This window comes from Anopheles moucheti, chromosome 3 (genome assembly GCF_943734755.1).
Source record: "Anopheles moucheti chromosome 3, idAnoMoucSN_F20_07, whole genome shotgun sequence".
Classification (NCBI taxonomy): Eukaryota; Metazoa; Arthropoda; class Insecta; order Diptera; family Culicidae; genus Anopheles; species Anopheles moucheti.
In genome coordinates this window covers 76041658-76056401 of record NC_069141.1, presented here as the reverse complement: position 1 = coordinate 76056401, position 14744 = coordinate 76041658, and the positions used below count along the sequence as shown (strand labels likewise).

Genomic DNA, 14744 nt, shown 5'->3' with positions numbered 1-14744 from the left:
TGTACTATCTCATCACAAATACAAACACACCCAAACATACAGAAACGAAGGAAACAAACCAATCCAAACAAACCTACTAAAGCTCCTGCAAACCTGCTGAACGTGTAGGGCCGAAAGTTTAGAAAAGATGCAAATATCAAATGCTGGAAGGAAGACTGTGTTTTTTTCTGTGAGAAAGGGCAAACATTGAATGCCTGCTTTTTAAAGTCTCAACTTACAACTGGCACAAAAGCACTGGCACTTGCTGTATCTTGCGAGGTGTGAAAAGATTGAAAAACACAACATAACGGACCCCATTTCTGTACAGCTGCAGTGTAGCGATGGGCGATCGATCGTTTATTAGAAATTCTACAGAGGAAAAAAAAATACTCATTCGTTTTTTGGTTTAAATAATTGTTATCGAAAGACATTCATTACTTTTGCTAACGTTGTTATGCCGTACATGGTCGCAAGTAAAAATGGAAAAAGAAAAACTATTATCATGTTCTCTTTCACTAGAGCAAACTAAACGATTGTTAGGAGGCAGTTGGGAGGCAAAATCTATGTGCGGTGTGGACACATCGTGGACGGATCGTTTGAGTAATTAAGAAGCAGCCGAAGGGAAACAGTGCTTGGGTGTGAAAGGAGGTGCAAACCTGATGTAGGAACACAATATCAAAGAGCGGAAACACACACGTACACTTCAAAATACAAAACCAAGTGTAACAGAAATGGAATGATGCTTCAATAAAAAGGATGAATAATGCATTTATTTGGACGGAAGGAAAGGTGTCGTGAAGTGTTTCTCTTTCATGCGTTTTTTTTGTATACTCACTGATGATACGTTGCATGATAATTGCCTAAGTATACTATATTTATCATAGTTTTAAACATTTTCCTCTAACTGTTGAAGCAATTGGGATATTATGTCACTTAGAGATGAATCCAGTAAATATAAAGTGTTGATGGTAAGTCCTATTGAGTTCCTATTGAGAATTGAAAATTGATAACGTAGTCGGGTGATACAATCGGGCAATTGTACAGATGAACTCCACTCCGTAAATTAACACCGTCCTGTTAACACAAATTAACAAAGTCCTGTGTGTCCTCCAGGTATAGTCCAACAGGTAATTGTATTTATTATAATATCTTCCCTTCTTTTATCTGATTCTGTTATCCTTTGAAAGAAAGTTATTTGATTTATTAGTTTAGGTGCTTTTCTACTACATTACCTAGCCTTATAATAGCTCGTAATGTTAATTTTAACTTGCATTGCATCAAACAATTCGTGTTGCACTAACGGACATTTCAAATTCTACGGAACATAAAAACATATGCACTTTTGTGCAACAAAAATGCCAACGTCAGACGTTATGCGCGAAAGAGAACCGGACTGTGCCAGAGCGAGACAAACAGAGCCACGCAACGAGGCTAACGTTTAACGAAACGTTTTATGAAAATAAAAACTTCGTCTGTCAAAGTTTTTCATCCCTTTCAGAAAATTTCAAAGGTGTATCTCAAAGTGTGCGCATTTTTCTTCTATATATCATGTAAGTAACACTAAAAGCACATCGATTTGAAGCCTTTATTATTTGACTAACAGCATACGAATGGTTGCAATAACAGAGATCTCACAGAGTTCGCTCGAATCGTGTTTCGCTTGTGCCGCTTGTGCTGTCGTGCGTAAGTTAATTGAAACAGAAAAAGAAAAAGAAAGGCTACACGTTTATTATCAGCCCCGGTGGCCCGGTGGCGATTGCCGGCATTTATGTTACATTAATGTGAGACGCAAATCGTTCGCCTGCAACAATTGCAATTGTAGCCAAGATGTAGCGGCTCCTTTTTTTAACGGCGTATGGGCATGGCGTGTCAATAAATAGGCGGATGATGTTCAGGTGGTGGAAAATTATCGATTTTTCACAAGTGCTTTTCTCGCTCGGCCAGCACGCTCTCTCGGTTACTCCCTCGGCGGGTGAAATGGCCAGCAATTTTCCAGCCATTTCGCTACATATCAGCCGTCAGCAAATATGTAGGAAGCCGGTACAGTGTACAATCGAGTGATCATTTCTCTCATTGCCGATGTAACATGTAATCTCTTGGGGGAAAATCATGTTGATGTTTGTTGATCCGGTGTTTTATAAATGTGTGTATTGTGCGTTTATTTGCTTGCATATATGTGTGTGTGTGTGTGCATTCGTGCAAAAAACAACAAACCTCCCATCGAAAGTTCATGGTTTTGGATTATTTAAAATTGATTTTAACCACGGTGTGATTAATGTGTGCGAAATCAAGAGAACAAAAAAGCAAACAAAAGAGAAGAAGAATGGGCGACAATGATCCACACCGCACAGGGGTTGATTTTTGCATGCTCTCCGAACAGCTGTTTCGATCGATTTTTGACAGACTGGAAAATTGGACGATTTTGACATAAGGGTGATTATCCCTTGTGTCTACAACCAAAAGCAGGGACTGCTTGAGGAGAAGATTTCCACTTAAAAAGGGTCGTAGATCTGTTTTTTGTGTAAGCACAAATGTATCTTGCTATTTTTTTCTATTATTCCCATTGTTATTGTGTTACTAAAACTTTGGTATTATCTCGAACATAAATTTAATAAATAGTAATGTGTTTGTTCTGTTTGTGCAACAAAAAAGAGCATAATTTTATAACTGTTTTAGTTTCAATTTAAGTTCTATAACGCTGTAAATAGCATATTCCTAACCACAATATAATGTAGAAATGTTGGCAAAAGAAAAAAAAATCATGAAGAAAAACAAAGATAAAGATCTACAGAAACAATAAGTTACTCTAACTCACAATTGAAGAAATAGGTAGAAAATTTTTGAAATATTTTTTTTAATTATTACAAAGAAAGATAACGAAAAAAAACATACAAGTCAAGCTTATTATTGGATAAACAAGTAAGTTTCCAAGATTTTTCCTCTCATAGTTTCTTCTAAGTTAGATCGATTTTAGTTCATAGGATATTGAATTAGAAAACTTTCCAACTTTTTTATAAGTTTGAATTTCAAAACCAAATGAAGGACGTTCCAGTAAGAGCACCAAGCTCAATAGGACTAAGACTGGCCTAAAAACCGGCTGAGATACAATTTAAGTTTGACCTCTGAAAAAATGTCCTGATACAATGATGCAATAACATCCCATAAATAAGATATACGAGATCTGAAGATTCCTGCTAGCAATGTATCAACGACGTCAGGCTTTGCAAAAACGCTAGAAACTTACTAGCAACCCAACACAATATGTTGTTCATTAATGCTGAATAATGATCACGCCTTTTATTTTTTGAATTTTATTTTCTCACTATCTTTCAAAATTTGCCCAGCATTTTTGGAGCGATTTTTTATTCACAGTATCGTTTAAAAGTTGTTAGCGATTTTCACATAATTAATTGAGGGAAAAATGCTCCAAAACGTATTGCTACTTAATTGCTTATGCCTACAGTACATTAAAAAAGCATCTGAAATAAAGTTTACATGTTGCAAAGTAGAATCCTATTACGGCGGTGTTCTGCGCATGTCACCACGGCCGGTCGTTTCTCCAGAACTCTCATGCCGGGCCGGTGGTTGTTGGTCGCGCGTTCTAAAACCATCCTTCAGCAAACGCCGAACACCGCCAAACCGTGCTTCAGTTTGACTGCATTACATCGATACTAGCGGCCACAAAAGCACAAAAAAAATCGAAACGAAAAAGAAACCCGATTGATGACCGTTTGCGTAAGCGTACCGTGTGTGTGTGTTTCGGCAGGTTGTGGCTAATGGTGTTTGTTGTTTGGCCGTGCTCCGTTTCAGAGACTCCCGTTTTGAGTGAAGCAGTTTTGCAGTAACGTACCGACTGAACGCCATGGCTTACCGCAACAACAACCGTCGTGGTGGTGGCGGTGGCGGTGGAAGCGGCGGTGGCGGAGGTGGCGGCGGTGGTGGTGGCGGCGGCGGTGGCGGTGGCAACTTCGGCAACAACTATGGCAACCGTATCAATCCCTGGGATGCGGGTGTGGGCGGTGTCCGTGTGAACAATGATGCGCTCTCATTTGCCAACAGTTTAATTAACAACCTGCTCGGCAATCAGAACGCGAACCAGGTACCGTCCCTGCTGGATGGTGTTCAATCTTCGCGTTTCGACGACATGAATGGTTACAACTTCATTAGGGTAAGTGTTTCGTGCACCATGTGCTGTGTTGTTTCGTGTGTTGTTTTGTCTTATAGTGATCATCTAGCCCGAAGAGAAAGCGGAAGTTGTTGCTCTTTTATTTTTCCCTCATTTGTTGCATTAGTTTTGTTCTTTCGTGCACAAAATGTGATCATGTTGAAAACTGTCCTAGCTTAACATAAGGGTTATTTTTTTAAATTACTTTCTTCGAAATCTTCGCATTGAATAACAAGTTAGGTTAACGATTTATTGCTAATTTTTGTTTCCAATTCGGTTAACATTCCTCCAATTTCCTGATTTTTTTGTATAGTTTTCTTTGTTTCGTTTTTTACAGTTTTATATTTATTTGCTAGAAATTATTTTCTAATCACGTGTTAATGGCGCAAAAAATCATAATTCATGTGTAACGTATCATTTACGCTGAAATATGATCGTAATAGATCCAATAACATTTTCTTCCTATTTGTTTCATTTTTTTGTCCTTTTTTCGTTTTTTATATAATAAATTAGTTTTTTATAGTGAAATTATATGATTTTTTACATTATTTTAGTCTTATTAGCTACATGTTAACTAATTTGCAAAAGTGCTCTTTGATTCTCTTATCCTGCTGTTGAATTTAGATTCTCTTTAGGTTTGGGTTTTGTTTTGTTAATCTTACGCTGGAAATATAGCAGAAGGAACAGAATTTAGTGACGCTTCAATCTTTTTTATGTTCTTCTCCTTATACGTTCCAACATTCCATAATATTCCTCGAACATCAGAAACAACATCACTTTGTTTCTATTATCCTCAACTCAACAGCAGAACGTATAACAGCTCATCCCTTCTTGGCGTATAACACGTATTCGTAATAGATTTTCAGTTGTTTTGGCTAAACTTCGTCATTTAGAATAAAAAAAAACGCTCAAAATTCAACCGAACAGAACGGTTCCTTATTTAGTTTCTCCATTTCTTTCTCTCTTTCTCTCTTTCTGTCTCTCTTTCTTCATATGTTGTATAATTTGTTTTTCGTGTTTCCCTCGAAACTGATGTTTTTTTTAGAACCGATATGGTAAAAATCGTAACATCAATGGACGTGGCATACGCAAACCGGATGCCGTTGCCCGTACCAAGAATGTGCTGGCGAAGAATTGTAATAAACCGTTTAGCAAAGAGGCACTCGGCAATGCTGGTACCAGCAGCCGTAACAATGATCGTAATAGGTAAGAACAATGAACAAGAGCATTTTCGAGCTTACACCCTGTAGGTGGATGAATGTGTGATAAAAGAAAGAGTCATTACACCGGCTTCCGGTTGAATGTTCGCAGTTGATATTCTTTCCGTTTGGTAATGCGTCAGTATGGAAGATGGTAGTAGAGATTATCTAGACAGCCAATTCCGTATCTGAATAAAAGAAACTAAGAAAGTTGCAGCAACAGTGTCCAATGTTTCTAGAACTTTTACATTTGTTTCGTTTGTTTGTTTCGTTCTACGATGCCAAATGGTTGGTGGTGCTTCTGGTGATCAAACATATCATGCATATTCATAGCACCGTTACAGATGCACATTGATGGCATATATTGTGGCAACAAAAAAAACACACACACCAACAGTTACTTCCTAAACGTTATCTAATTTTTTTTTCTTAAACATTCTTCTTACTGCACGGTTCGATTTACGAATTACAGCATCTGTTTATTGGATGGTCGTTTCAGCTATTACGCTCTGTACATCTTTGTTAATTGATCGTTTTCATGCTCTGTTCATTCTTCTCTGGTATTACCAAAAAATCCGTTCCGAATGTACGAATGTTGTTTTTCTTTTTGAAAACTTTTTTGCTGTCGCCTCACCTCGTTAAGCAAATCATTTCACTGTTGTTGTTTTCCTTTTTGTTTTCATTTTCCGTTTCTTTCTTTTGACTACTTTTACTGCAAAACGGTATGCCTGAAAAAAAAATAAAAAACAACCTGTTTTTATACTGTTCTTACTATTACGCACGTTTACACAGCCGAAAGTATCAAACACGTACCGACTGCTAGACTTGTAATTGGATTGTATCGTTGATAATGGTTTCCAAAACCAAAGTGTCACAACTTCTTTTTTTCTTCCTCCGGAAAATGTAATCTTTCGATCGCAAAATAAATATCATCCGTCTTCCTGATGTTCGTGGAATCTTATACCCAACTTATTATCAGGTTCATATTAATTGTTCCTTATGTTTCGATGGTTTTGGGTCTGTTTTTTTCTTCCTCTTTTGCTGTATCATAATCCTTCTGTATTAATTTTATGTTAGCCAAACGGTTGCCTCCAAAACATATGGCAATTGTTTCACTTATTCTTAACTGATACAAATTTATGATTTCGATTCTGTATGAAATGTCACACCCATTCATTATGTACTCTCTCTCTCTCTCTCTCTCTGTATGTGTTTCTTTTACCGGTTTTTGTCCCTCTTTCAGAATGACTATATTTCGCGGTTAAACCTTGGATATCAAAGACGAAATCCAATTCAGTCTAGTAATAATAGTAAAAATAAGAACAGGTAATAAATACAACAACCATCTTTGCACCACTTGGCTTTTTGCACCATTTTGTTTGATTCTTTTTTCTCACGTTACGCGTTACTGTTAGTGGGAAGTTGCATGTGAATTTATATGGTTCTTGTAAATTTAAATGTAGTTTGAGATTATAAAAATAGTTAGCCTCAAGTAAGTTAAATTACGATCGTCTGGCTTTGTATCTACACTTAGACTGATTTTATCTTCCACATTCTTTAGTCTCAATAAGCAAATATGTGTTAAAATATGTAGTTAGGTTAAGTGTTTGATTTTTTTTTCAATATTCTCATAGAAATTCAATGCATGACATATTTTACCTTTACTGTACTTCATTTGCTTTTAAACGCCATAGTCATACCATTGCCATTGGGGTTTGCACTGCATCGCGTAAATACAGTGCCTCAAACACAAATCGGGACAGTTACAAAACTGATAATTGTTAGTCACTGTGAGCGGCTTTTGTAGGGCCTGTGAATGGACATACATGATTTTCTTTTACTTTTACATTGCTTATATAATTGTACATTACGTTACTAAAAAAAGTCTTACCGGATGCTTCAATTTCTTAGTGATTTCTAATAATGTCCAAATATTCCAACATCTATTTCGATATTTTCAGCAGGACAACATGCTAACTTTCATTTAGTTTAAAGCTTGTTAGACATACTGCGTCATATAACTTCTATAGGAGAAAACATGACAATGTAATATTCTTCAAGCAAACGTAATTTGTAAAAAGTGTTACTCAATCAAATGTAAGAGCTTTAAAATTAACGGATGAAATGCAAAAAAATGATTTTAAAGTACGAAATCCAAACAAGATAAGAGATAAACTCAAAACTAATATTAATTGATAAATTTCAACTCACAATTGGTTTTACTGCTCATATGAAGCTAAAAAAAAAACTTGACTCATTCATTAACCACAACATTAACTTAGAGATTTTTGCAGGTAAAATGTCCTGTTCCTTTCTGCATTCGGCTTTAGCGTTAAAGAAGCTCATAAAAAATACATTAAAAAACTCCCAAAATGTGTTAAAATGAGTAAGTGAAAGCTAAAGTGGGTAAATTGTCAGTAAAGATAACGAATTGTCCCAACACTTTGTGTTTGCGGTACTGTAGATAGCAAACGGGAGTGAATTATGCTGGAAGCACCAACCATCTGCATTGCAAATGTTTAATAAGATGGTAACAAACGTTAGAACAGGGACTGTGTATTATACTTGCGAAGGATTTCTCAAAATTTAGGCCAAAATTAGCCTCCGGTGTGTGTGTGTGTTTGTGTTTGTGCGCGTGTGTTTTGATTGCGTTTATTGGAAACCTTTACTCATATTTCATACATTAATGTTTTTCTCCCAATGTTTCTTTCTCGCTCGACGCGTCATGGATCACGATACAGTGGCAATAAAGGAGCAAAAAAGGGTAACCTACCGGGTGGACCGGCTGCCGCCGGCGGCAGCAGCGCAAAGGAAAAGGCCTCCACGGCCAAGGCATCACCGTACATGGATGTGTCGAACGATTTTCTCTACTGTCACATGTGCGATAAGCACATGTACGATGCCACCTCGTTCGAAAACCACATCACCGGCCGGACGCACCGCGTGATGAAGGAAAGCATCGAGGAAAGCTACCGGATGCGAGCGACGCTGCTCCGGCAGGAGGCGCGCATCGCCGAACAGCTCAAAACGATCGAGATCGATCGTCTGAAGCGCATGGGGAAGGCGAAAAATTACTACAAGGTGCGCGAGTACTGCCCGATGTGTGAGCTGTTCTTCTACGGGCACATTATCGCCCATCGGCGCTCGGAGAAGCACTTGGATTTGAAGAAGTTCCTGCACCCGAAGTGTGACGACTGCGAGCTGGAGTTTCACAACCGTACCGAGTACGACGACCATCTGCTGTCGGTCGTGCACATGAAGAATTGCAAATCCAAACCGAGCCGGCTGGAGATCGAGCGGAAGACAAAGCGTAAGTTACACCGTGGAAGTGATCGATCGTTCGATCGTTAATGTTTTCTGTGTCTCTGTTTGCAGAACTGACCATCTCCACTATGAGCGATGAGCTGCTAGATATACGCGAGGAGATCGCGCCCAAAAAGCGCAAGGACAAACCGGAAGGTTCCGGCTCGGGTGCGAAGCGATCCGAAGCGGACGGGAAATCGGTGAGCAAGCAGCAAACAGCAGGCGAACAGTCGACGTCGGGTGGCGCGGGTGAAAATGGTGACGCGAGCAAAGCGGACGACGATACGCCCGCCATGGCCGACTCGACCGTGGAGGATGGTAGCGAGTGTGGCAAACCGTCCGCGGTGGAGGACGGTGTCGGTGCAACGCTCGACGATCCGAAGCTGGACGACGAATGTCCGGAGGACGAGATGGCGAAGGAGGAAGAAAGCGAAGACTGCATATTGGATTACAAACCGGGCGATGAGATAGCGCCGGAAATCGACAACAAGCTGCCCCGGTACAGGAAGAACCGCGCGCTCGGGTTGAGCCTGATCGGAAAGCTGGAGTGTGTCGAGTGTCGCATCTGCCACAAGTACTTTGACAGTGAGGCAACCGGCGAGGTGCACGCCCGCACACATTCGCACTACCGTGCATTTATACGCTTTCTGAACGAGAAGGCGATGGAGGTACGCATCGCGCAGAAGCGTGCGGCCGTCGCACTCGAGGAAGCGGAAGCGGCCAAGAAGAAGCAGAAGCTGGCCGACGAAAAGAAGCACACGGCGGAGGACGTGAATGGCGAGCCGGGGAATGTGGGCGAAACCGAGAAGAAGGACTCGGACCTGTACGATCCATCGGAGGCGACAGGTGATAATTATGATGATACTACTAGCAAATAGCTGTCCTGCCCGTTCCAATCTGAACCCCTGAGTGATATGGCCACCGGCTTCACGGTAACCGAACGGTGGACCAGTGTTGATTGAGTTGGATTGGCTTTGGTCTTTATTTTCCAGGGCATACCCTTTTGCACGCAACCGTTCCGTTGTTGTTTACTTTGCGCACTATTATGCAGCGTTGTGGTAACGTTTTGTTTCCTTCTGTCGCTCACCCGTGCCGTGGGTTTGTGTTGCACATCACCACTACTACTTACTAATCCAAACTAGTGTGTTTTGCGCGTCTGTGTGTGAAGCGAGTTAAACCTTTAGTACTGTGAATATACGCACATGGTGCACGTGATAATTTGATTTATGCAAAAGAACCCGGTTTTTTGTTTATTTATTTTATTTATTTTTGGTTAATCTTTCGTTAGTTTCTTGGAGTTTTTCAAGTAGAAATGGGAAAGTTGTAACCTTTTCTGGTAACCTAACTTTTGCTGTTGAAATTAAATTCTTCGCCTTTCTTGAGCTTTTACAGGTAAAATTCAAACTCTAGACAACTTATACATCTTCAAAGCTTTTTCGATGAAAAGAATGTGTCAGTGTAGAGAAAGCTTTGTTCTAGTTCCACTTGCAAAAGAATCCAGAAGTGACTACAAACTTGAACACAAAAATCTTCTGTTATGTTTTCAAAAATTCACCGCATGATATCACGTGTTTGTGTTAGCCGTTGTTGTTGCTTTTCCGCCATTTTGTTACGATTTCTTTTGCCCCACGTCCAAGGCGCCTTGTTTTTGGGGGGCCAACATTAAACTTTCGTGTACCGGTTTTACTTTCATGTTTTGCTAGAATCGGGCGATGCCAGCATGGCCGAAGATGGCAAAAGTGATGATGGTCAAAACGGATCGGAACAGATCGAACCGATGGAGACGGATGTGGCCGGTAAGGACACGGACAAGGCGGCGGCAGCAGCATCCGCGACGGATGACGATGAGTCGGGTACGCAACCGGAACCAGACTCCAGCAAGGAGGACGATTATAAGGACGCGAAGGATGATAAACACAGCGCGAAAGGTGGCAATCGACGGGGACGAAATACACGATCGGGGCGGTTCGCTGGACGGTATTAGTTAGCTCCAGCCCCAGGGGGAACGTCTGGCGAATGTAGTGCAACTAGCGAAGCAAATACTTCTTACCAAAGAAACCCGTTTAATCTTCGATGCTAATGGCGTACGTGCTAATGCGTCTCGATTGTTTCCGCGCGAGGGTTATCGGGGCAATTCCGTACCCATTTGCGTACATTACGGTCAGCAAACAAATAAACACACACCCACAGGCACAACAAATCACTTTGGACATTGATACACATCCCAGCATGCGGTTTCGGGCGGCTATGGCGACCGGAAATGGGAAATGGGTACATACATCATACGTTTTGTGTAGCGCATTTTACGTCCACACTGCTACTACTACGACTACTACTACTACTTACTACTAACCTACGCCCGTGGTAGCTTTATTCGCCCACTCCGGGTACTCACCTACACGGCTACATGCTATCTAACGCATCTTGTGCTAAAACATACACACGCACACGATATCGAATGTAAACCTTGGATGTGTTTGTATGTGTGTATGTGTGTGTGTGTGTGTGTGTGTATGTAGCGCTTTTAGCAGGATCAAGGATCATTCATGCAAATTAACGCCATATTGTAAGCAATGTGGTAAGATATCTTCTATGAGCTCCTTTCGGAACCGGTTGCACAAAGAGAGCGAAAGATTGAGACAGAGAGAGAGAGAGAGAGAGAGAGAGAGAGGGAGAGAGAGAGAGAGAGACAGAGAACGAGCTAGAGTTTGTGTATGTAGTGTAGACGGTGTTCACAAGTGATTAACAATCGACTTTGCTGATCGAATCTGGTTCGATTCGTTCCATGGTGCTTTGTTTGTTCATTAGCTGTTTGCCTAGATAGATTCTGTATGTGTGTGTGTGTGTGTGTGTGTGTGTGTGTGTGTTAACCCACGCAAGCTCTCTTTCGCTTTGTGGCGGAACATTTGAGTGATACTAAGGAACCTTATACGGTCCTTATACCTTAATTTTAATAAAAACCGTACTGCAAAAGGGGTTCGGCACAGGAATGAGCAATCGCTTGTTAACAATAGTAGCAAGATTTACACTAAAGATACACACACACGCGCACATAAATGGTCGTGCCACCAGCGACTACAGTCCTTTGACAATAGGAAATGTGCATTCCGGAATGAAAATGGTATGTTCGTACTATTCCTGTTCGAATACTAATTAATTTAACGACTAACATCCATTAAATTTCAGATACAGTATAAAATGAAATCGCTACAAGGAACAATGCACGACTGGAAGTTATGAAAAGGTATCAAACATAATAAAAAAAAAATCCAAAATTGAGGCAAAATGATGCGAAAAGGATGAAAAAGATTCTAAAAGAAATGAAAAAATAGGTAAAGTAACAAAAAAATCCGATAAAGGTCTTAAACAAACGAAGAGATACATACGGCAAGGAAACAAAAAAGAAAAAAAAGCAACAAACAAGAACGAAATTACCCAAAAAAAAGAAAGAAAAGAAATGAAAAGAGAGGAAAAGGAATACTAAATTGCAAATAATTGAAATAAAATTTACCGGAAAAGAAGGGAAGAAAAGGAACATAAATAAGAATTGAAACATATGGAGTAAAACAACAGTCGTATCCACTCCGTTCTGTTTGGTTTGAAAGATCGAACCAGTTTCGTTCCGGTGCGGCCATGTTTTATTCAATCTTGCCCATCACTACTTTGCAGCCGTAGAACAACCGCTAAACGTAATTGTAATTGTTTCTCTTCGTATACTCTACTCTAGGCACCGAGGCAGCTGATCATAACCGTCGTATTAACCTGTATGCGAACTGATCCTCGTGTGTGTGTGTGTGTCTGTGTGTGTGCAAAATCTGCGCCATAAGCAAACGCAAATATATAAACGTCAAAAGAACCTTCTGTACGATGGAATTTGTTTTCCACTTGGCAAAACAGTCTTTATCGAGGAACCATTGCCAAATGTACGATTCAATAGCAAAATGCCGTCACTAGGACAATGACACTTGGATCTGGATGGTCAAGTCAGTAAATCAAACATTTTTCAACCTACTTACCGGAAAACTCGGTATGCAACTCTGGTTGGATGGGAAACATTTCAGCACATAAAGGCATTGATGAAAGCAAACAAAGCAAAACAAAAAATCGCTTCTAATTGTGTAGTGCATTAAATATGCGTCATATAAAGGAATTTCCACATTTTGGGTAGTAACCGTCTACCGTCTACTTAACAAAAAAAAAACAAACAAACATAACAAAACAACCACAGCAAATTTGTCTCACTAATACTCCCGCTCAGGAGCAGATGATTCCTCATCCTCAACACTAACAGTAATCCGCCTGCGTTTACGCTATGCGCAATGTAATACTAAGTTTTCTTTCTCACTGTAATGCACCGAACCGGTACAAACACTCAGTCTAAGGTGATGAAAGTCCATACGCAAAACCACAATTATTCACGCACGAAAACTGAATGCACACAATACATTTGCAGCGCACAGGAAAGCAAACAAAGTAGGCACAGTTGGTGCCGCCCGAAGCTCTACTAGTAGCGCCCAAGACAATGCCCAACAAAACAATATGTGTAAGCTATCGATTAGCCGGTTCCGGTCCAAGGATGTGTAGTGATTGTTTCGTAGCAAAAATGTAATCGTTCAGAATAACACTATTAAACCACGCAACGTAAAGGGGGCAACGCTGAATCAAATTAAACTCGACCTTAAAAAAAAAACTCATATGCACACCCCTATATGACACACACTGTACACCGCACACTGTACACTGTATGTGGCCTTTCGGTGTAATGCACCCGCCCCAAGCGATTGGCGGCCTGATTGGCACTGGCATTCAATGAAATTGTTACAAAATTACGGATGGAATACGGCCAGCTTTGAGGAGAACAAAACGAAACAAACTGTAACACAACGTTTTGCCTCTTGCGTGTTGCCTAGCCTAGTTCGTTATGACCTATTCAATCACGAGATCATGCAGGAATTATAACCGATCGGGACACAAGTCCCAGTGAGCGCTCTTACTTACTGCATCGGGCAACGATGCGTTCTCTTTTCGGTTGGGGCGATAAACACGATTGTTCTGAAATTCAGAACCACTTACGAAGAGGGACAGACACAGCCGATCGAACGCTAAGGAACGTTAGGGCTAAGGCAGTGCTACAAATGGGTTGCGGGTCCCTTTTGCCCTGTTAAATCAAAGAAGAGTGAGATTTGAGGGAAAATTAATGTAATAACAAATTCAATTGTAGTAACATACTTTTAGGTGAACCGATCGAATCCATCTGTACGAAGTGGAAGGGGACGAACCGGATGCGGATGAAGAACTGCAGAGTGGATGCGTTATGGAGCATTTTACTTGTTCTTGGTGAGGTCAAAACAAAACATCTCATTCTGGTGTCGTGGAAGCAGAAGCCCAACACCACGTATCGAATGAAAGGGAGAAAAGTGAACTGCAATGAACAACAACCAAGCAACAATCGCTGTCGGTAGAACAGCTAGCAAGGCAAAAAGCTTTTGACGAAGGCGAAGCTTTTAGTGGCAAACGGTTCTTGGCAATGCAAAAATGAAGTACATGGTACAGAACCTGTTGAAAGGGTAGAGAGGGGAGTGGAAGAGGTGGTGAGGAGGAGGAAGAAAAATTCATAATTTCGCCGGCAAAGAAAGGAAAACCCCTGTAATATCTGTTGCACAAGCGAAGATGATCAATTTATTATGCGAATAATAAAGAGTAATTGCGGGAGTACACACGGAAAAAAGGTTATTGTTTATTTATGTGACTAAAATTATACACTTTTCTTAATTGCTTTTCCGAATTTTCTGAAAATTTCACGAACAGTCCTATCATAGTCCTATAGAGCGTATAGGGTATAATAACTATCTATTATCGGGTTCTTAAAAAATAAAAAAGACTTAGAGCATTGTGTGTGTCGAGCATGGTTATGCTTTTTATTAAATTTTATCACATTTATCACATCTCTAGAAACAACATCAAAGTGCCATGTGCAAAACCTAAGGTAGCAAAATCAGTTACAAACGCTTGGTTTTTTGAAGTAGGTGTAACCGATAATCTGTTGCTGGGAACTATTTGTAAGTATGCCAATATTGCGTTTTACTAGCAGCGATGCT

At 40.3% G+C, this 14744-nt stretch overlaps 1 protein-coding gene across 2 annotated transcripts; it reads left to right on the top strand.

Annotated features, from left to right (window-relative positions):
* Positions 1 to 3841: 3841 nt before the first annotated feature.
* On the top strand, positions 3842 to 14211 carry LOC128301855 (zinc finger protein on ecdysone puffs). Of its 2 annotated transcripts, none has more exons than XM_053038503.1 (5): positions 3842 to 4147; positions 5190 to 5350; positions 8085 to 8653; positions 8719 to 9492; positions 10350 to 14211. In XM_053038503.1, exons 1-5 carry the CDS (start codon positions 3842 to 3844, stop codon positions 10628 to 10630), a joined length of 2091 nt encoding a protein of 696 aa, XP_052894463.1. In that variant the 3' UTR covers positions 10631 to 14211. The 2 variants fall into 2 exon arrangements, with proteins under 2 accessions (XP_052894463.1, XP_052894464.1); XM_053038504.1 differs by lacking the exon at positions 5190 to 5350 and adding an exon at positions 6587 to 6669 and having other exon boundaries at positions 4010 to 4147.
* Positions 14212 to 14744: the final 533 nt, after the last annotated feature.